This window comes from Xiphophorus hellerii, chromosome 8 (genome assembly GCF_003331165.1).
Source record: "Xiphophorus hellerii strain 12219 chromosome 8, Xiphophorus_hellerii-4.1, whole genome shotgun sequence".
Taxonomy (NCBI): Eukaryota; Metazoa; Chordata; class Actinopteri; order Cyprinodontiformes; family Poeciliidae; genus Xiphophorus; species Xiphophorus hellerii.
This window is the reverse complement of record NC_045679.1, coordinates 19,234,151-19,255,513: the sequence shown is the minus strand read 5'-3', so window position 1 is coordinate 19,255,513 and position 21,363 is coordinate 19,234,151. Positions and strand designations below refer to the sequence as shown.

At 36.1% G+C, this 21,363-nt stretch overlaps 1 protein-coding gene across 7 annotated transcripts in view; it reads left to right on the top strand.

Annotated features, from left to right (window-relative positions):
• Positions 1–1,067: 1,067 nt before the first annotated feature.
• Positions 1,068–21,363, top strand: part of mapk10 (mitogen-activated protein kinase 10) — a 40,912-nt gene continuing 20,616 nt past the window's right edge. For 3 of the 7 annotated variants that reach the window (XM_032568984.1, XM_032568982.1, XM_032568983.1), the window contains exons 1-3: positions 1,069–1,414; positions 18,248–18,319; positions 20,247–20,416. In XM_032568984.1, coding sequence (XP_032424875.1) covers positions 1,412–1,414; positions 18,248–18,319; positions 20,247–20,416 — 245 coding nt within the window. In that variant the 5' untranslated portion in view covers positions 1,069–1,411. Of the gene's footprint in view, positions 1,415–18,247; positions 18,346–18,548; positions 18,571–20,246; positions 20,417–21,363 lie in introns of those variants that run through there. The other 4 variants (XM_032568978.1, XM_032568980.1, XM_032568979.1 and 1 more) reach the window with 4 other exon arrangements.

The window sequence follows — 21,363 nt, the reverse complement described above, 5'->3', positions numbered from 1 at the left end:
CCATGGCAACCAATAACAACAGCCCCGGGAGCGCAGAACAAAGATTAGTTCAAGTGCATCTGGAATTAACACTAAAGAACCACAAAACATTTCACCAAAAAAGTACGTAAAAACACCACAGTGATCGCCTGAACACTCGCGGTGGTTGATTAGCTCACTTAAACACACTTCTGATTATCTGTCAGAAAATGTGTGTAGTTCACCTTATTTTGTGTTAATTGAACCGAAATACTCCGAACTGTACAGCAAGGGTACATGTTGATAAAAGTTAAGCTAGCATAGCTAACCTACTCTCCACTTTCTTACGTACATTTTTAATTAAAGTTTTTTACTGACCTGTGAAGTGATTCCTTTGGACCTTGTTATCTTGCAGTCGTAGCGTTTTCAATTAATCTAAAAACTTTTTCAGATTATTTGCTTAATTGTGTCATTTCCCCGACCACCGAAATTCGTGACTCAACGCAAAGCACCGGCGCAGTGAGTCACGTGATGTCCAATCCACTAGATCACTGAGCAGACTTGCCATTTACGTTTTACAAAGGAATTTTAAAGAGCATTTCCTGTTAATGTTTTGAATACAGCGTGCAGCTGCTGCCGAGTCACTGTCCGCACATGGATGCAGGCGCATAAAGACAAAGAACGGAGCAGGAAATATAGGTGGGGATTGTCCCCGTCAGGCCAAAGTTGGTGGGGACATGTCCACACCAGTCCTTCAGGAAGTCACGCCTATGTAATAATATGTTCTATGCTATGAAATTCATTTTTTTCCTCCAGTGAAGGACTGTGCTTCTTTGTACAACAAAGTTTTTGCTGATTCTTGATAAACATTTGGATCGTCGGACACACCTGCCCCACTAACAGCTGCACCACAAAACTACAAATTCCTAATTGGATGGTTGGACGGTACAGAGTGAGAACAGAGGAGATAATTCACCCCTCCCATCTGGAGGGACAGCCTCCATGTGATCTCTTCCTCTCCGCACCGTCTCTCTCCCTCTGCCGAGGCTTTGACGTCAGACGTGCTCCTGGGCGGTTGCTATGGCAACATATTTCCCCGTTCCCATTTTTTCCCTCATCCCTCCCTCTCCTTCTCCGAGCTCTGGTAGGCTTACAATGGTACGGCCAGCATCTTGCAGCACAATGGTTGCAAGGTGGTGAGCTGGGAGGGAAGAGTGATTCAGCATCCGCAAACCTCAGTTTCCGTCCATTGCTGCTTTTTTTTTTTTAGTTGGTTTTCTTTATTCATCGCTCCTTCGACTTTAAGAAAATAAAAGAGGAAAAAAAAAACGCCTTTCGCTCACCCGCATGAACGTGTTTATTACGCCTCCAGCGATGGTCACTGCAATGTTTCTCGTCGGGATGTTTTGAAAGGGACTGGCTCCGGACTGGGATCGTCATCAGCTGGCACGGAATGGTAAGGCCGCTGCAAATTGTGAATCCCCCCCCATCACCACCGCACTATAGTTGCCAGGAAGGTGGAGTGATGAATATTGATTGCAAATTGAAGGTTAATGAAGTCCACTGTAGTGGTGTCTTGGTGAGGGGATTTAATAATAAGCAGAAATCCACCCATGGACATGTTTTACAAGCGTCTGTATGGAAATGCCTAAAACATCACAGAGCTCCTTCATTGGTTGGACTCTACTTGCAAACAAAGAAGAAAAAAAAGGAGCATAACCTAATGGGGTAAAATTTCTCATTTTGAGAAGCAGACAAAATACTGCAGTTAGTCATGATCTATAGGTATATAACTCAAAACCTTTTACAAAATTGCAATATTTGAACATAAAAGGCACAATTTGCATTTTTGATTAGGCACCGCAAATGGACGTTGGATGACTAATCTCCTTCATAACACAAGTCTAAGTACTGTAGGCCATCATGCAGGGCTTGCTTGTCTCTCCTCCCCCTCAGAAGTCAGCTGCGCACCTTGTGCATTATGCAGAGCATCACTACTTCTCCAGGATGCCGGACCAGTTTTGGATCTTTCATAAGTCTGAGAAAACTATAGATAGTACAAGTGTAGTGCTTTCAGTCAAACAGTTGGGTTAAATGGAAAAAGATTGATTTGGGACATTCTTATTTTAGTATTCTCCTTCTCTGTTGCGGTTTGGATGCTGCAGCTGTTACTGTTTGTGGTTTATATGAATTTCTTTGGCCTTGTTATGAAAACTTAAGATGTAAAATGGATAGGATGTTTTTTAGCCATAGTCTTGTGTTGTGTTCTATATAGTGTTGTGGGAATTACCTTTGTTTTGGGGAATTTTATTGCATATCACTGCCTTATTACACTCAAAAATCATTTGATATAGTCCACTGATTGCACATGTGTGCAGAAATAGAATGTATCATTGCAGCTGCATCATTACACCTGCTCTTAAATTGTTATTGTTTGGGGAAAGATTCTCATTGTGCTCATTACTGGAGGCTTGCTGGGATATTGATAAAGATTTAAAGGTGTCATAACAAACTGTCTGCATTAAAAACAGGTAAGAGCGGGTTTTTAGCGCCATGACCTTGGCTGCTGAATTATTCAGAAGGCAGACTTGGGAAAGAGCTGCAGGGAACGGATCTTGATTCGCCAAAGCTTTACATGGTTTGTTTCTGCAGTAGCTGAAGAAAATGACATCTGTCTGTCATTTTTGTGCTAGGCCTACTTAAAGTGTATGAAAAATAGTTCTTTCCAAATACTGGAAGCTAACTATTTCTTGTGTATATAAATTGTTCTCGCACTATGGAGTTTAAAAAAAATAATAATCAAAGTTGCCTCTGCAGGTCTGCACAAACTGGCAATTAATGGCATTGATTTCTGAAGAGGTAGCTTGTTTATGCAATGCTGAATCGTTAATGGAAACAGCCATAAGCAAAGGAATGTTATGCTGTGCTGTAAAACTTGTGTTTCATTTCCATTTTGTTCTTCAGATTTAGGGACACCAGAATGCCCATCCTTAGTTATAGAATAGAATAGAATAGAATTACTTTATCCATCCCAGCAGGGAAATTATTTCACAGTTACAGCAGCATAGAGACAAGACACACAACAACCACCACTGAGTAGCAATTGTAGACAAGATAAAATAAAAATAAAATATAACATGCTGTCAATATAAAAAGCAGCTTAGAGCAGTCCTTGCAAGGATTCAAAATGCAGAAACAGTATGTATATGTAAATATATGTACAGCAAGTGTGCCACAGTATAGAATGTTATTAGGTGATAGGAGCAAAATAAACAATATTCATGTGTAGCCATGTGCTGAGATATACAGTAACATTTGTACAACTTATAATAATCCATGGTAATTATCTGTCTTTGTTTCATCTGAATCCAAATAGCAGATTTGGATAATTTCATGCCCTTTTTCCATTTATTATGGTTTTTTATTGAACCAGTTGTTTTGTACATATAACAGATTAAAAACAGATCAAAAAAAGTCTGTCATTGCTGAGAAATATTATTTACTGAAGCTATAAAACCCTGGTTCCTTACTTTAAATCTCATCAAAGTGAGAATGTATCATTCCTAAGACAAGTAGAAACTAACATGTGGACAATAATGTGACAAGGCAGGCAGGTAGGTCCTTTTTGAACCTGAAAAGTGAGGTTTGAAAAGATCACAACTGCAAATATGCATGTGATGGAGCTAAGAGGAGAATATAGAACATTACTTTTAAATGTTTATTATCAAAGGCATTGCAATGTTTCCCCAAATTTGGTACAAAAAGTCAAGTTCAAAAAGATAAAGATTAGAAAAAAATGCTCTCCCAAACAACATAAGATTACATCTAAGAGCAACTAAAAAACGATAACAGTCAAGATCAAAAACATTTTTTTCCTACATTTGTCACTTGTTGAGATTTATTGCTCCTTTAAATATTCACTAGGTCAAAGCTGCATGAAATGAAGGATGATTAGGGATCAATAATGACGACTGGCATTAGCCCTGACTTTGAGGATTTTTCCCTGCCAAATTTTAATAAATACAATTAAATTCAGTACCAATACAATCTTGTCTTTTTTTTATGAAGATGTAATTTAGTATGGTTCTACAGTGTAAATAAAAAAGATAAAAAGCTAATTTAAAAGAAATATTTGAGTTATACAGAAAATTCAGATTTAAATATTGGAACAAAGTGAAAAAAAAAATTATATCATTTGGGGATTGATAGATTTAGTGTCACAAAAACTGAAATATATTCATTAAGACTTAAATAAATAAAGGGCAGTGCCTTCAACGGCTGCAGCACCATGTACCTCGTCTTCTTTGGATGAGCTGCATTGAAATTAAACTTTGTTGTGCTTTGGTACAATAACAATAAAAGCCTTCTGATTGTGATGTACTGGAAGTTATACATTTCTATTAGAAATATCGCAAATAGTCAATATTTTATAATGTGTCAGTATCAATATTTAGCAAATATAATTTAAAATCATTCAAGGAAGATTGATTTTCAATGTTTTAAATTTTCTCACCATTTCTAAGTTGATTGTATATTGCAACAGTTAGCAAAAATGTGTTTATCTACCTGCCAGTTTTGTTGATTCATTGACATTGCAGTAATCCCTCATCCAATTATTGGGCGACAGTGGAGAGGAACCACTTCCTTTACAACAGGAAGAAAGCCCCAGCAGAACCAGGTTTAGTAGGAGTCCACATCTAACACAACAGACTGTTGGTTTAGAGGACAGAGCAGGCAACCAGAAAGCATAAAATTGTTGGTCTAGGAGTATTTTTTTATATGGAAGATGATGTATATACACAATTGGATCTATGATGTTTACTGAGGAAATTAATAAATCAATATATTTCTATACAGTCTTACTTTCCAAAGACTTAAATATTAAACTTTGCATGAGAGTTAGTTTATCTTTCTACATTTCTGTAGATAGAAACATAAAAAAGACAGAGAGACATGCCAGTGGAGTGAAATGCACAGTTACATAAAAAGATCTGGTCTGCCAAACATGCAGCTTTATTTTTTGTCATGTATTTGTGTGATTTTGCAGGTGGTTGAATGCAACACTTAAAAGCCGTGTCAGATTTTGTTCCAATCCTCCAAGGGCACATCTGCAGAGAGAATTACGAGTCGCCAAAGGTCACAGATTGTAGCAGCTCAGGGCCCATTGGATGGATTTTAGAAGAGGGGCATTAAATCCAGACAAATGACAGCGCTGGGAAACAGCAACATACTACCAAATGTTCTATTAGCCTTTCATATTTCTTATTGGTATACAGTGTTTTATGCAAGATGTTGACAGGTATTTGACACTTTGTTTTTTGGGTATATGTTGGATTTCGGTAGCCAGATCTTAAATTGTAAATAAAATACAGATTCAGTAACTGCTGGTTTTGTTTAGGGAAGTAGTTGTTGTTTCTGTTTAATGCAAAATCTAAATATATTTTGAATTTTCTCAAATAAAGTAATTTTTTTGTCCTCTTTTTAAAAATTTGTTCAGATCATTATTTTTCTGACCATAACAGTGTTTCTCTTTTCCTCAAAATCTGACATGCCAATTCCATTTTGATTGATTTATATTTTTCTTTCTAAAAGCAAGGACAGATAAAAAAAAGACAAAAACATGTGCTGCAGGATTTTAGACAGAAATAATACTTTTGGAATCCAACAGGAAATTAATGGTTTACAGGCTTATCCCCTTTTAGTCAGCAACTTAGTTTTCTTTTTTTTATTAAACTCACAGAAGTGCGCCATAATTCATGTTAGGTAATGCATTTCTGGACAGAAAATGATGAGAACTCTTAGATCTGAGGCATTCAGTAAATGGGGAAAGTAAATCAGATTTTTCACAATATGTGCTTGCAGTCAAGGCAATCAGAGATGTTCAGAAACTGTGATTTAAGCGAGATTCGTCAGCTGTTTCTTTATAATGAATTTTGGTATGTCACAGTAGAGACCAGAAGGCATTTTTGAAGCTCTAACAAAACAAATCAATAGACGCCAGTAAATATTCAGGGTTTCTCTGTCTGTAGATGCGCTCTGGAGTCCTGCCGCTGTCTTGTTTTCCTGCAGCTATAGAAGTGCTTAACTTCCCTTCCCTTCCCCTCCCCTGAGCCCAAATAGGAGGCCGTGCCACGCTTGGCTCGGGCTGCACAGTCTCAACAGCGAGGCAGAGCTGCATACTGCAGAAGAAGCGAGGCTGAGGCTGCTGAACCAAGCACTCACAATGGAGCGCCGAGGGAGGGGGAGGGGAGGCGCATGCAACGCAGCCTGGGAGCCTGGTAGCGGGAGTGGTGGGAGTGAGGGAGGGACAAAAGAAGGGAGGCAGGAAAGGGAGGTTCTCCTGATCAGCGAGGATGGAGGGGAGAGCGAAGACATGGATGGATACGGACAATGCTGCGGTGTGCATTGTGTGACATTCACAAAGAGTGTAGCTTTCAGGCCTTTGGCAGGAGGAGGAAGAGCGATGAGGGGAGAGGAAGAGATGATGGATACAAGAGCCAACAATAACAGTGGCTGCTGTGGACATTCGGACCAGTACATTGTGTTTCATCATTGCAGCTAAAGCCGTCCGTCAGCTTGTTCAGTGCAGACAAAAAGAGATGGACAGATTAAACTCTGTGTGACCACATCAAAATAAAATTGTCACTTAGAATAACTGAGAGATACAGCAAAAGTAGCTCAAGCAGGCGAAAGGCCAGAGGATCTTTCATTGAGTTAGCTGGATCATTACAACCTAAAAGCCCCCATTACAGATAACAAGTAATGTCATGGTGTGTATTATTTCTCTTCTTCGGGATATTTACATGCTTATATAAACAGGGAGTGTTTCACACATCATTTTATACTTTTTTCATACAAAATATGCAATCACCTCACACTTCATCCATAATAAGGACCTTGTTTGTAGAGTTTTACTAAATTCAGTAATCATCACAGCATACATCGTCCATTTCTGCAAATCGAGTCAATGTTGAATGCTGCTTCTGAAAATTGAGAGAACATGCACATTTGCTGGAAATATGTGTGTTTTCTTAAAAGACAGCACAGTTTGATGATGCCTGTTTAGCTCCATCATAAAAAGATGCACATTAATATGAGTAGTCCTGAAATTGATTATTTCCAAGAAGTGACACACTGTTTGACACTATCTCCTTCCAGGAAGTCTCCTTTTAAGCATCATAGAAATTGTCAAAAGTAAAAACAAGTAAGAGCAAAAATCCTTTCCAGCTGCACAGCGTCCAAAAACGGAGGGAATAATTATCCAAACATGCAATGCCTCAGCCCAAAAAATATGAACAAAGCACTACTAAAAGAACAAATCAGAAATAATGTTACAGAGCTTCTCCAATATGCTGCCAGCATGAGCCATGCAACGCTAGAATTGCTTTTAAACTATTCATCAACATATTGATTGATTAATGCTTATGCAAATGTGTAAGAAATTTGCCCCAGATGGTTAGAATAAAATCGAACTCACTCATCTGAATGTCATCACACTATTACTGAATTAATTTGAAAGGTTTCTTATTTGAAGTTTATTACATTGTCTATTGATTTCCCTGAGATAAATGATGATTTGACTTATAAATGTACTGAAATAAAAATACTTCAGCTAAATCAAATGCAAAAAAGATTATCTTTAAGTCATGGGTGAAATTCCCAGTGTTTGCCTTAGATCATCTAATTACTGTGTGCTGATCATCTTTTGGAATTACACACACCATATTATTCCAACAAACTCATCAACATTTGAGAAAATATACCAAGACAAAAATTTAAAAGTTTATTATGTTTTTGAGAATTCTAAGCACAAGCATGGCATAATTTGAAAACCCAAATCACTCCGCCAATTTAATCTGCCATTTTGCACTCACATGTTGCCGTTCTATCCCTTCTAATTTATTTTTTCTAATCTGGGCCATAAATAAGTATTTTCTTTTTCTTGCACTGAAAGCATTACATATCAGTATGTTTCTCTTAGTAGTTAAGTTTTTCAAATGATTGTGAATATAGATAATTATCAAAAGTATAATTCAATTTAATTTGATAAAATATGAAAGATTTTTTTGTTCAAACAAGAAATGCTGTTTTGTTTTATTCTGTAAGGATCTTAGGTTGGTTTGGTGGTTTGATTATTTTGTGTCCTTTAGTCTCTTTCTGGTTTCTGTTTTATCTTAGTTCAGTCCTTCTTAGTGATTCTAGTTATGTTTGTGTCTTGTGTCTAGTTACTCTTTGTTACTTTAGTTTAATTATGTTTCTAGTTATTCCTTAGTTTTAAATTTATTTCCTAGTCTCCTGCATTCTCTCCCTCTGCCACTTTTTCTCTCTCTCCTCAGCCTGCCTTCTACACTCTGCCCTCACACCTGCAACCCATTTCCAATCAGTCATCTGTTTGTTGTTCAATAATCAACCTTTCCAGTATATATACAACTCATTCTCCATTCTTCTTGTCTAACCTTGTTACTTCTGTGTGGTCCCTGTGATTTCTTTTTGTTCTGCTCTGGCTCCTTGTGATTTTTTTGTAAGTTTTTTTTCCCTGTCATTTTTTCATTAAACATTTTTCAATATGATCCATACTCCCGGCTCCTTTCCACATTTTGATTCGCCCTACAAACTACATTACATTACATATTCCTTGTTTTGGCTTTGCTGCTTTGTTTTCAAAAAAATAATGTTGTCCTCATGAGGAGGACCACCTCTGTGCCATTATGCTGCAGTCAAGTACATTTTGTACTGAATTACCGTGCAGAATAAATTGGCCTTGACTACATTTCTCCAACTGGTAGTGAAGTGGTCTCATGACTCAAAGGAGACTGCATGCCCTCTCATAAATATCCAGGTGCTTCCCACACAGGAAAAGCTCAATTATTTTGGAAAGTTTGTGTAAGCTGACCCAGAAATCCTAAATACTTGTAGTTTAAATATATTAGAAATCCTGCACAAATCATCCACATGACAAGATTGCCCTATTTTTCAGCCACTATCACAGTGTTGCTACTGAATACAGTCACAGAACCGCAAGTTTGTTATGCAAACATGGAATTATACAATATTTATGTAGTTGGTTTCCAACTTAGCAGAACATTTGTTTCCATTATTATGTGACCAAAAATGGTTCATGCAATGCAAACAAATTATCTTTTAAAAGTATCTAATGTGCATTGTGATGGTTTTAGGGAATTTTAAAGCATCCTGAAGTATAGGAGATTAAAACATGCTTCTTTATTTCACTGTTGAGTGATTCAGAAAAGAACATCTAAACATAACCATTTGGAAAAACCTTTCTTTTTATTTACATCTTTACATTTTCCTCATACATTGGAGTGTAACATGTTTTGATAAAAGCACCTAGGATTCAAATAAACAAACTTAACAAACTTAAATCTAGTTAGCTGCCTTTCTTTTATCAGTTTTTTTCTTTACTGAAGCCACGATCCTACTGTAAAACGGCATATTCTAACAAAATAAAAGAATCAGAGTCAACCAAAACTGTAGGCACAAACAAGGACTTTGACTTGTTCACAATGCACAGACATTGAGTGTAAACACTTAAACCTTAAAGGAAAAAAAAAAAGAATAGGAACAGTATGTATAAGTGTGTGTGCAGACATTTATTTTAAAAAGGCAGCTTGTGGTTGTGCAATTATTATTATTTTCCTGAATAGCTCAGGGTGCATGGTTTTGATTATGTTTGCCAAAGAGAGAGAAACCTTCTTTGTGGTGGCCAGTTTTTGCAAATAGCGCTGAGAGTAAAACTTTAAACAGTCTATGTCCAAGATGTGTGGATTCTGCAGAGATGGTAGCTGCCCTTTTCCTAACCCCATAGAACTGTTCAAGTCCTGGAGGAGGAAAAAATCTGGCCTGGTGATCTTCTCTAGAAGTTTGGACACATGTTGTTTTGTGGCTTGGCATGGAGGATGTGTGGGGGAGTAAAACATCTTTAAACTTTTAAAAATAACATTATACTTATACTGCCAAATGCTCTTATGATCAAAAGCTGTTATTTATTCATCAACTATAATAATTCATAATGATAAATATTACCGTGTCATTTGGCTACATGGATACAATTTCAACTGGCCGTATTGGAGGTGCTTTTAAACGTCGACAATGCAAATGAGAACCTCTGCAAAGCTAAATGTCAAGAACAGTTAACTTATATGCTGCTTATGTGACAAATTAAATTCAGGAAAGCATTGTAAAAAAGAAAAAAACGTTAAAAAAATGGATAAAAATGTTGGAATACACTTTTAGGTTGTTTGTTCTTCCAACTCAACTTCACCAGCAGGGTGACTTTAATAATTATCAGCTGTACCACTATGCAGTAGTAAAACACCATCTACAATTATGGGCACATGTATAAACAGCAGCAACAACAACAACAACAACAAAAAACCCCATTGAAATAAATCATTATTATGGAGACTTGGAGACCCTGTCATTCCCAGCAGTTTCATTAGGTACCATTATACAAATTCATCATTTATTTCATACCAGATCAACCAGGAGCTAAGCAAACTCTGGAAGCTTAGATTTGTTATTTTAGAACACTGTAAAAGCTTTTTATAGTTTCCCTCCTAAGTAACCACTTGAGAATAATAGTGCTTAATGGTTGTCATGGAGATTTGGAGTGCCTAAGAGGCCTTTCTATCCTGAAATTCTCCATCATTGAGTTTGAGATATTTTTCTTTGCCTCCACTCCGTTCCTCCTCTATGTGGGTGCAAGATGGACATGGGTTTACTCCCAGCCTCGTTTGTCATAGTTCAATTTATTATTGCTCTGCCTGTTGATATTCTCAAGCTTATACAAGTACCTATTTTCTTGTGGCCATTTCCACACATGTGAATATCAAAATATTTACCACACTTGAATAACATGTGGCAAAAAGGCACTATGTATGGAAGAAATATTCATGCACTGAAAGCATTGGGAAAGAAGAATCTATGGATTAATACTCAAAAGTTCCCATAGTTTTTAAGTCGTTTTTAGAGGAATTTTCAGTTTTTCAATATTTACAGCACCAAAAATTTTTATTTAAAAATTTTTCTTTTTTTTCTTAAGGTGATATTTTTTCCACTCTGTAGAAATGAGTTTGCGACAAGCCTGTTCTTGATTGTGTATTGGAACTAATTTCTTGATGTCAACTCTGTCACGCTCACTATCAACACGTTTTAAGGATTTTTACACGTCTGTCAAGGTGCCAAAACATGTGGATGTGGATGTGCTGTGGTGGCGCAGAGGTTAAGCACAACCCACATAAGGAGGCCTTAGTCCTCGACGCGGCTGTCGCAGGTTCGATTCCCGGCCTGGCGACCTTTGCCGCATGTCTTCCCCCTTCTCTCATTACCCACTTTCCTGTCAATTAACTATCAAATAAAGGCCACTAGAGCCAATGAAACCTTTAAAAAAAACAAAAAAAACAAACAAAAAAAACAACAAAAAAAAAAAAAAACATGTGGATGTCATTTTATGGTCTAGATTATTTGAGAGAACCTAATACATTACCTCCTTATCCACTTGCTCTTATTTTATTTATTCCACTACCTCTTTGATTTTGCTATATATTGTGCTAATGATATATTTCTGAATCTGTGAAAGATTTAGGTCAAAATTTCTGATCTAATTTGGGTTATGTTTGATTTTGCATATCATGTCATGACAACTTTTAATGTTTAGAAGTCCATAAAAACATTCATAGGAGGTAACGCTTTATGTTTTAGTTTGTTTCTGTGTCTTGTTACTCATCAGTCTGATCCAGAAATAGATTTCATGGCCCAGATATCCTTGATTCCTGTCAATGTATGGCACAGCAGTTTCATGGTCTCAGAGTGGGTTTGACGGGGGCTTCCTAATTGGCCTCAAAATGACTCAGTCTTTGAGTCTGCTGGAGAATTGACATCTGCTGTTAATTCCACTAAACAGGGGAGTGGCAATGCAGCTGAGCCCTTCTCCCTGTTACAAATTGGCATTTTTATATATAATCTATACTGCTGAATCTGAATCCTCTCCATTTTACAGTTACACATCTTTTTAAACTCTGATGCAACGTCAGTAACTTTTAAATTCAAAGTAAATCTGAGCTCTTGCCAATGTCTTCCTAGTGTAACCAAGAGTAGCAACTGTGAGAAGTTACAGAACTTAAAATTGGGTTGTGTAAAAAAAACATTATAAAATATTATATTTTCTTTAATTTTCAAAACAAGGTATGATGCAAAGTTTTGTGTTTGTGCTACAGTTTTCTGATTTGTTGCCATGCTGTTAAATCTAATCTAAATGCTGCATCAAGAGCATTTATCACACTCCTGCTAATGGTTTCTACATCTGCCAACTCACTCCCACCACTCCCAACACTTCCTGTAAAACTGTCACTGTTGCTGGCAGTTTATCTCAGTTTGGATCATTTAGCAAAGCTCCTCTGGCAGGGCGTTTGGAAATATTCACATTTCAGGGAAAACAGGGTTGTTTTTGGTTATCTTGACCGAAAGCAGATATAAAACTATCAGATACCAATGTCCCTACAACTCAAGAGATTTTTGTTGTTGTTGTTGTTGTTGATGAGCTGATTTTTTTTAAGTTTGCAAATAGTACAAACATACTGTACATAATTACTAAATTTCTGTTCAATATTCTGAGATTTGTGCTTAGATTTCACGAGAATCCTCCATTCTCAGTAATCTGTAACAAGGAGGTTCAAGGTGTAATTTATTTTAGTAACACATTGACTAAAATCTGTAAATGCTTCTCTGCTAGGAAAATGATTGTAGAAGGTTGCCAATGTATTCAGATTCATTAAGCCTTTCAGCATTTTGTCATGTCACAACTAAACGTTTCAATGCATTTTTGTTGAGTTTTAATGCAATACAAAGTAGAGCATAATTAAGAACAGGAATGAACATTTTGCATGGTTTCAATGTTTTTTTTTGTTTTTTTTAAGAAACATCTGAAAAGTGTGGATACCTATGCATTCATCCCCTGTGAATGTTTCAGCTGAAAGTCTTTTGGGGGATTTCTCTACAAATTTTGCACATCTAGAAACTGTAACAGCTAGAAACTATTTCTAATTCTTCGTAGAAATTTTTCTCAAGCTTAGTCATGTTGTAAGCAACTTTTTTTTTTCCAAATCTTGCAACATTTCCCAATTATTTTTAAAGTTTGACTGTGCCATTCCAGTAGGTTTTCTAGCACAACAATATAGTATGTAACCAGTTACTCTATGCACAGGAAGAAAGAGAATTTAGCTCCAACTTAAATAAATCGCTTTTCTCCAGCGTAATTATTTTACATATGTTTAACTTAGTAAACTTAGTAAATTAACTTTGATTAACTTAATCCAATTGCTTGTGACCAATTAAAGCAATTTAGTTAAGTTAAATCACCTATTCTCATTTTTCAGTGTACATGTTGAAGAAAAATATCAACAATCTCAAGGTCAGCATCATGACCTTGGCAGAATGATGCTGCCAAGGTCATGTTTCAACATGGGATTGATATGTTCAGGATGATATGCAGGGTTAGTTTCCAACCTTATATATAAAAAAACTTTATAATGATATTTGAAGAAAACACCTTCTTCTTCCTTTTGACAGATTCTTCCACATCAGCTGTAGACCTCTGGAGCATACTCAGAATTATTTCAAGCCTCTCGGCTGTTTATCTGATTAATGTCCTTCCAGTCCGTTTGGATGGGTAACCATGCCTCGGTAATTCTGCAGTTGTGCCATACTCCTTTCATTTTAAGGTGATTGAATGGTTCTTCCTGAGATGTTCAGATCATTCAGCACAACCGTTTCCTTGACCTGTCTGCTGTGTTCCTTGGACTTAAAGATTATCTTGGTTTCTGTGAAACCTCTGATGCATTTGCAGAACACTTGAATTTGTAATCAGATGAAATTGCACGCAAAGAGCTGGGCTTTTACTTGTTAGGACCAATGGTTGCGCTGAATTGAATTGACAAACATCACAGTGAAGGGAGCCATAGAGATGCCCGTCACACTTTTCAAATTTTAATTTCAAAATAATAAGAATTATTGTTGTTATTCCACAATTACCCTTGGATTTGTGTTGGTCTGTTACATCAAATACAAACTAAAATAAATTAAAGTTTGTGGTTGTAACATGACAAAATTGGGAAAGGTTCCAGGGACGCACACTTTTAAAACAATAAAAGAGCCGTAATTACTCTCCATTGATTTTTTATGTTGGTTTAATCATGAGAGACAAATTATTTTGCAAAAATATGGAAATATAAGATATATGCAACATAACGTTATTGTGTATTAATCTGAGCTTACAAAAACAACCCTAAGCACTTTTGATCTCATCTCTCACTCAGCTTCTATGGATAGCTGTATGTAGTTGGAATGATAAGTTGGTATTTTGAAGAAGGCTGCTGAGTGTAACCTCAGCAGACTTGAGAGCAGCACTTTATCCATAATCACCATCAGCAGAATGAGAGCGATGAATTAGCAAGCTCAGAATCTGCTGTTTTCATTTTGCTCAGTGAGTTCACTGGAGGTCCAGTTTTATGGAGGAAAGATTTGACATAACTTTCGTTTTGTCTCTTCAGTGATTAATTCCTCTTGATAATTACTCAGATTTGTTTGACCTATTTCCAGCTGTGTGATTTATGTAAAAAATTAAAATAGCAAGGCTAGATGTCAGTTGTCCTTACTCATTCAGTTTCTAAATGATATTGACAGTCTTTAATTTATTTTAATGAAAACGCATATTTTACCATACATTGTCCTTTCAAGCTCCTTCTACAACCAATGACACTTTTAAGGACAATGAGTAAAAAAAAGATACACCAAATGTTTGTTATGGAGAATCCAAGACACCTTCTATTTTGTGCTGTTTCCTATCAATAAGCTTCAGAGATTTTCCTTAATAATTGCTCCCCATCCAAGATGATTTGTCTTCACGACTTTTCCGTATTTACATCGCTGAAGCAGAACTGTGAGCTTGAATGACCAAATAGATCTATAAACAATAAAGATCCTAGAGCAACTAAATTTAGTAAACATCGGATGTGACGTAAACTAGAACTCTGAGGCACTCCATAGCTAAATATAGATGCTAAATAAAAAAAAGTTGCTCACATTTAAACAAGAAAAGAACTGAAATCATTTTGAGTGCAGTGACCCTGACATTCATACAGTATACACATCTAGGTAATATTCTGTTCATCGCTGATGAACAGAAACTGAAAGCCTTTGGCACCAACATTTGTACAAAAACTTTAACATAAATTGTTGGTATGAAGACCTGGTGATGCCATTCTTTGCTGCAATTCCCTGACCGCAAACTTTGACCTCCCTTACACCACTCCACACTGTTCAAGAATTTCTGAAAAGTAAAAATAACTTGCGTCCGCATCCAGCCTTTTTTTTTGTGCCACAGCTCCAGATGTTTTTAACTTTTTAATTATCATTTTGACTGCAGATAAGGTCAAGTTTAAACAATTTCCAGTTTTCTTGTAGCCCTTCCCAACTTACTAAAGTAAAGCAATTCCATATTACTTTTTCATTTCATTTTCCCTATTTTGTAGAGTGAGAGAGAGAGAAATCAGCATCTTTATCACATCTTAGTTATGAAAAGTCATACGCTACTAATCAAAAGTCCTTAGACACTCTGATTAGTTTTAGACGTTAAAAAGAAAATTCAGTTACATCCACTGTTCATTAACCAAACATTATTTTTCTTAACAACTTAATGACTCCCCCCATCCCCACTTAATAAATGTATTTCTGTGATGCTATGCTAAATGAAGTTACTTTTAAAACATTTTTTCTTTTTTTTTTTTTACCATGAGTGCTAATCAGTGTAAATTTCCCTTGGAATATGCTGAACACTGAAAAGGACAATTTAGTACATCCATGCAGCCATCCTTTCTATCTTTCATAGATAGATATACAGTAGAATAGGGAAAAAATGGTGGCTTTTTCCCCCCTCAAAAAATCCACCATTTTTGGGGGGATTTACTTAAATGTAAAAAATAATACAGAACAAACACAGAAACTTATGATAAGCATTATACCAAATATGTCTCATAATCGCACAACAGAATAATATCTTTTTGTTTGAACTGTTGCAGTGCAATACTGTGCACACAGATGGTTAAAGATTGTTGCTTTGTCTTGCTACTAAAACTGATTTAGTATTGATCAGTCAGATTATCAGCAGATACACTACCAGTCTTCATGGTGACAATGAGGCTTTGTCTAATATACAAAGGTTTGCGAAATCATTATAAACAAGTGATAGATTGTGAATGATTTATTGACTAGGTGTCCTTAAAGTCTCATCTTTTCACCTGCATGTTTTATTTACTCCTTTTTGCTCTCCCTTTCTGTCCTTTTCTATGACATAGTACGCTACATTTTTACCCCTTGTGAGACCCGGATAAAAGAAATGGGCCACTTTTTTAAAGGTCAGAAAATTAAGCAGCAACATAAATCTCCAACCTCTGTGGCCCACATTTCTTCTTTTAAAGCTGCTATGTTCCATTTTGAGTACAGACATCAAAGCATGAGCAGCGACTCTAATACAGCCCTGGTGGAGCGACGTGATACAGAAAGTTTCAGAAAGTACATCATTTGAAAGTTTTAAAAAAAAGGTCTGGGAAATTATCCAAACTTGAGGAAATTAATTCACTTCTTACTCTCTGGACAGACTTTTTTCTTCTATGAATGTATACACTTTTTGTATCTTGTTTCCTTTGCATGAAAAACGCAGAAAAATGGCAAAAGCTGCTTGTCAGCCAAATTGACTCATTTTTCTTTCTTTCACTGTAAAACCTTCTGACGTTTGTGTATCATCACAATATCAGTGCTGTCTCTGATGCTGTGACGCTTTTGTATTTGGTAGTAATATAATACTGTTACAAATAATGAGAATTGTTGCTCTCTGTCTCAACACAAATCATTCCCTTAAAGTCTTGTAGTGTCACACCAAAAAGTCAACATAGATTGATATTAAACATAATATTTGTTGCCATTTTTTGTTTGCTTTCTGTTTCATGAATTTGACAAGTAAAGACAAATGTATACATGAAGTAAGCAGCAAGTATAAATGTTTGTTGAAGCTGAAATATAACAGATTTCCTTGTTTAGATATCTTGTTATGGCATTATTCCGCCAAAGTTGCTTTATGTTTTCTTCTCTTTCCACAATATGTCAGAACATTCTGTCTTGAAACTGTCAGGATTGTGATTTTCTTTTTCACACATTGAAAATAATTTAATCTAATCCTACCTCAGCCGGAACAATAATAAAACCAAAATCTTACAGTGTCTTCAACTCATTCAGGTTAACAAATCTTGGCAAGAGATTTTTGATTTAATTTTCTACCAAGGCAAACTAATGCAGTGCAGTTAAAGATAATGGTACAAGCATTTTTAAAATAAAAATCATTGTTGCATCATTAAATGGTCTACTTTTACAAGATTTCATGGTCATGTAGTTCTCGCTACAGATTAAATATGTAGAAAATAGATGAAAATTTTATAAATATGTTGTAAAAAGGACTGAAGAGTTAGATTTTTGCTTTAAACGTGTCTGCTTTAGTTTGGTTTGTACCTCATCTTTGTTCCAAAATAAATTGTTCAATGACTAAAAACATGCGTTGACTCTGAAAGCAGTGCAAACCCTGCTTTGCGATTTTTCAAAAAATTTAGAATAGATATGAAAGTAAGCATAAAAACTGAGAAGTAATGAGATATAAAGATATTGTTATTTAATCATTGAATCAGTCTCTGTGCACTTGAAACAAGTCATTAATAAACCATATTTGTCTATAATAGCCCCAGGTTTGCTTATATCTCCATTTGCAGGCTGATAGACATTGATCTCTGTCGTCCTGCTGTGCTGCTCTCTGATGAGGAATTGATGTATTGGTCAGTTTATATTTATAGAGGTGTGGGTGGCGGTGACTTGCTGTTTTTCTCATTTTTATTGAGAACGATGGGGTCAGGAGGGAGAGAGAAAAAACAGCTGTGAATGTTCCTGGAGGATTCAGTTCCACAGCAAAAAGAGAGAGACTGCAAAGGCAAATTTCCACAGAACTAGTTTCTCAGACGCTCCATCATAAGTTAAGCTGCTCTTTTGCATATTAAGATAAAGCTGATCCAGATGAAGGTGCAGCTTTTTCTTTTTTCTATAAAGGTGCAGATCATATTTTGAGGCCATCACTCATGTGAATAATTTCAGCAAAGGTATTTGCACTTCCCTGCCTCTCAGGCCCCCTGCAATCACTCTCTGACTCCTCTTCTCCCCTGTTTGTGTCTTCCAGGTATTTATGAGCAGACATTTCTTATATAACTGCAGCCAACCAGTCCTGGATGTAAAGATAGCTTTTTGTCAGGTGTGTGTTCCTTACAGGTAAAAAAGGTACAGTATTCAATCCCTTCCATTTCCCCGTATTTCCTATGTGTTTTTGCTGTGTTTGCTGTGTTTCTGATAGGGTTCTACCAGCGACTGGTGCTCACAAAACCTCTCATTTCATGTAAAAACAAAATCCTGCATAATGGTCTGGAATCGCTGTATATTTCCTGTGGGAATTCCAAAAGTAGATGAAAGCGAATGAAGAGCTTTTAACCTCACCGTGACAATTAAGTATGCAAAACTATTTCCAGTGCAGACCCAGTTTCCTGCTGGAGTTCAATACCTCAAGTGCTTATCTGTATCTGAGACATTTGGCTAAAGTGGGGCTTAATTGCCAGCTTGCCACTGACCTCGTACAGCTGAAATGCCAAACTCATTTCGAGTATGCATAATCCATACGTACAGCATGTGTGTGAGAGCTGCTTTGGACCTTTTCACTGCAGCTGCAATTACTCAGGAGCTTTGCATGCTATGTTGGATTGCACATGCATCTTATGTTAATGTTTAACAACCACTGTTGGTACTCCTATAAAGCCAAACATAAAAAATGAATCAAATCACAGGTTATGTGTATTCATGTCATTATGTACATTTTCCTGGTTCTTGACTTGTATAACTTTAAGGCTGAACTTACACAGTCGTACCCAACAGTGTGCTTTTATTTGGTTTGTGAACTGTGGAGTAATTACAGTCTGTAATTAACTTAATTATTATTTTGTTGTGCCACTATTTCCATGCCCGTAATTGCAGCTTAACTATTGTGTGCACAATGATGTAATAATGTCTTCAGCTGAGGGAAGCAATTAGTGGCCCTGATGTAATAACATGGCCAGTATTTATTCTGCTGCCTATATTTTCGGGTAGAAAACAGAATTTATGTTTCTGTAAGGCAACAACAGATTTTGCACCTTTTGCAGTGTACCTTTAAATCCTTGCACACAAATCTCAGGGTACTGGGATCATTTGCAACAATGTCGCAAACGTTTTAAGTCTTAAGACATAATCCTCTGTTTAAGGATTTGTTGTTGATCTTGCTAGTGAAGAGAGCTCCTGTGAGAGTGAATTTCTTAACTATTGGTGTCAAAGTGTTGTGACTACAGAACAGAAATACATCTTTTAATGTGCATCATTTATTTATGTGTTATAGTTTATGAACATAAATAAGTGTGAAGCAATGTAACATGTACCTTCTTCGGACCTAAAACATAAAATAAAGCCCATACCGTTTTGGAACAATATCCTCAGATGAAGCTGAGCCTTTTTTAAGAGTAACAAATTTAAAATTTTTTCTCTTTTTAATGATATTAAGCACCACATGATGGCAATGTGCTGTCGTCCATGAGAAAGCAAATGTCAAACTGACAATGAACCTTTCAACAGAATAATAAACCTCAGCAGTATAACAGAAAATTGAGTAATAAAAAGACTTGAGTCAAAGCCTAGAATTGAATCCCATTAAACTGCTCAGGGGATTTAAAATCTACCATATTTAAAATCTACCATATTACATCTAAAGTACTTAAAAAAGTACTATTAAAAAAAAGAGACTATTAAAATGTTCTTTCTCAGACAGGAGCTCCAGCCTCCAACACCAGATATTTATTTTATCAAATGCTACCTTTGTTGTGCCTATAAACAGAAATACATGGTATAACGTAGAATTCAAAAAAGTAATCAGGTGTTGAAACAATTTAAATGCTGATTGTTAAATAGTAAAAAAAAAAAAATACAGTTTTGCCAAACTGAATACAATGTTATGTATTGTATATACTATATCTCCTTTTATTTTGTGCTTATACTTAATTGCATTGAAGATAGTAATTGGGGTTTTCTGCTGTAAATGTAAACCATGCCTTTCTCTTTCAGCAAGACTAACGCCACTACTGTACTGTATTTGACTCGCGCAGGGTTTTGGCAAACAAGTGGATGTGTCATATATTGCCAAACATTACAACATGAGCAAAAGCAAAGTGGACAACCAGTTCTACAGTGTGGAAGTGGGAGACTCCACCTTCACAGTTCTAAAGCGTTACCAGAATTTAAAGCCCATTGGTTCTGGAGCTCAGGGAATTGTCTGGTAAGTTCACAGCCGCGCCTTTTGTTTTTTATGCCCTGGCTTAAAACAAAGCTGTTTGATGAGGCTCTTTGTTATATTTAATGTTTGGGTCGTCTCAGTTTTACTGTTGGTCTCCTTGTTCTGTGGCTTATTGCTTCAAATGTTGATAAAATCTGTGATTATATAGTGGTGGTTGGTTTCACATTTGGTCAAAGAGAGCCTTTACGAACTCTACTTTCTGCCTTTTGATCTAGAAATGGCATAAAAGCATGCGTTTTAAGGCATTTATTAGTAATTCAGATAAACTTTTGCTTTTAGTAAGCATTTATAATTCTTTTCAAGGTTTTTTAATATCTTATATAGCTGATTCAACTGAATGTACAATGCTCTCTGATTCATTTTGTGCTTTTAAGAATAAGAAAAACAAACTCCTTTCATAGTATGATTATCTGAGCAAAAACTTCTGATCTGAAACTTTTTAATGTGACAGCAGCAAGTGTTTATGAATTCCTATTTCAAGTAATAAAAACGCTGCTAAGATGAAGTTGCAGCTGATGTTTTAAAAGTGGGATGTTTCAGTCACTTCTTTTGTAAGGTTATTTATGACAATATAGAGTATTTTATGACTATATACATATTGCCATATATATATATATATATGTAAACAAACAGAAAATATTCCTTAGAGGGATCAAGTATCAGTATTTGTGATATAATCTTTTTTATCAGGTGTGAGCTGATATCATATTTTCTATTTGCATTGTAGATAAATGGATTTTAAGGGTCTATCACCACAGTCCTCTTATGAATCCTTAATCCAGATTGCAGAGGGAGCCGGCTTTCATTGTAATTCACCTCACGTCTTCCCTGTCAGAATGCAGTGGAACGACTGCCAAAGCTCCACTTAAAGAAATGCTTCTTACCGTCTCTGTCGATCCACCAAACACATCCATAACTCATGCTCATGC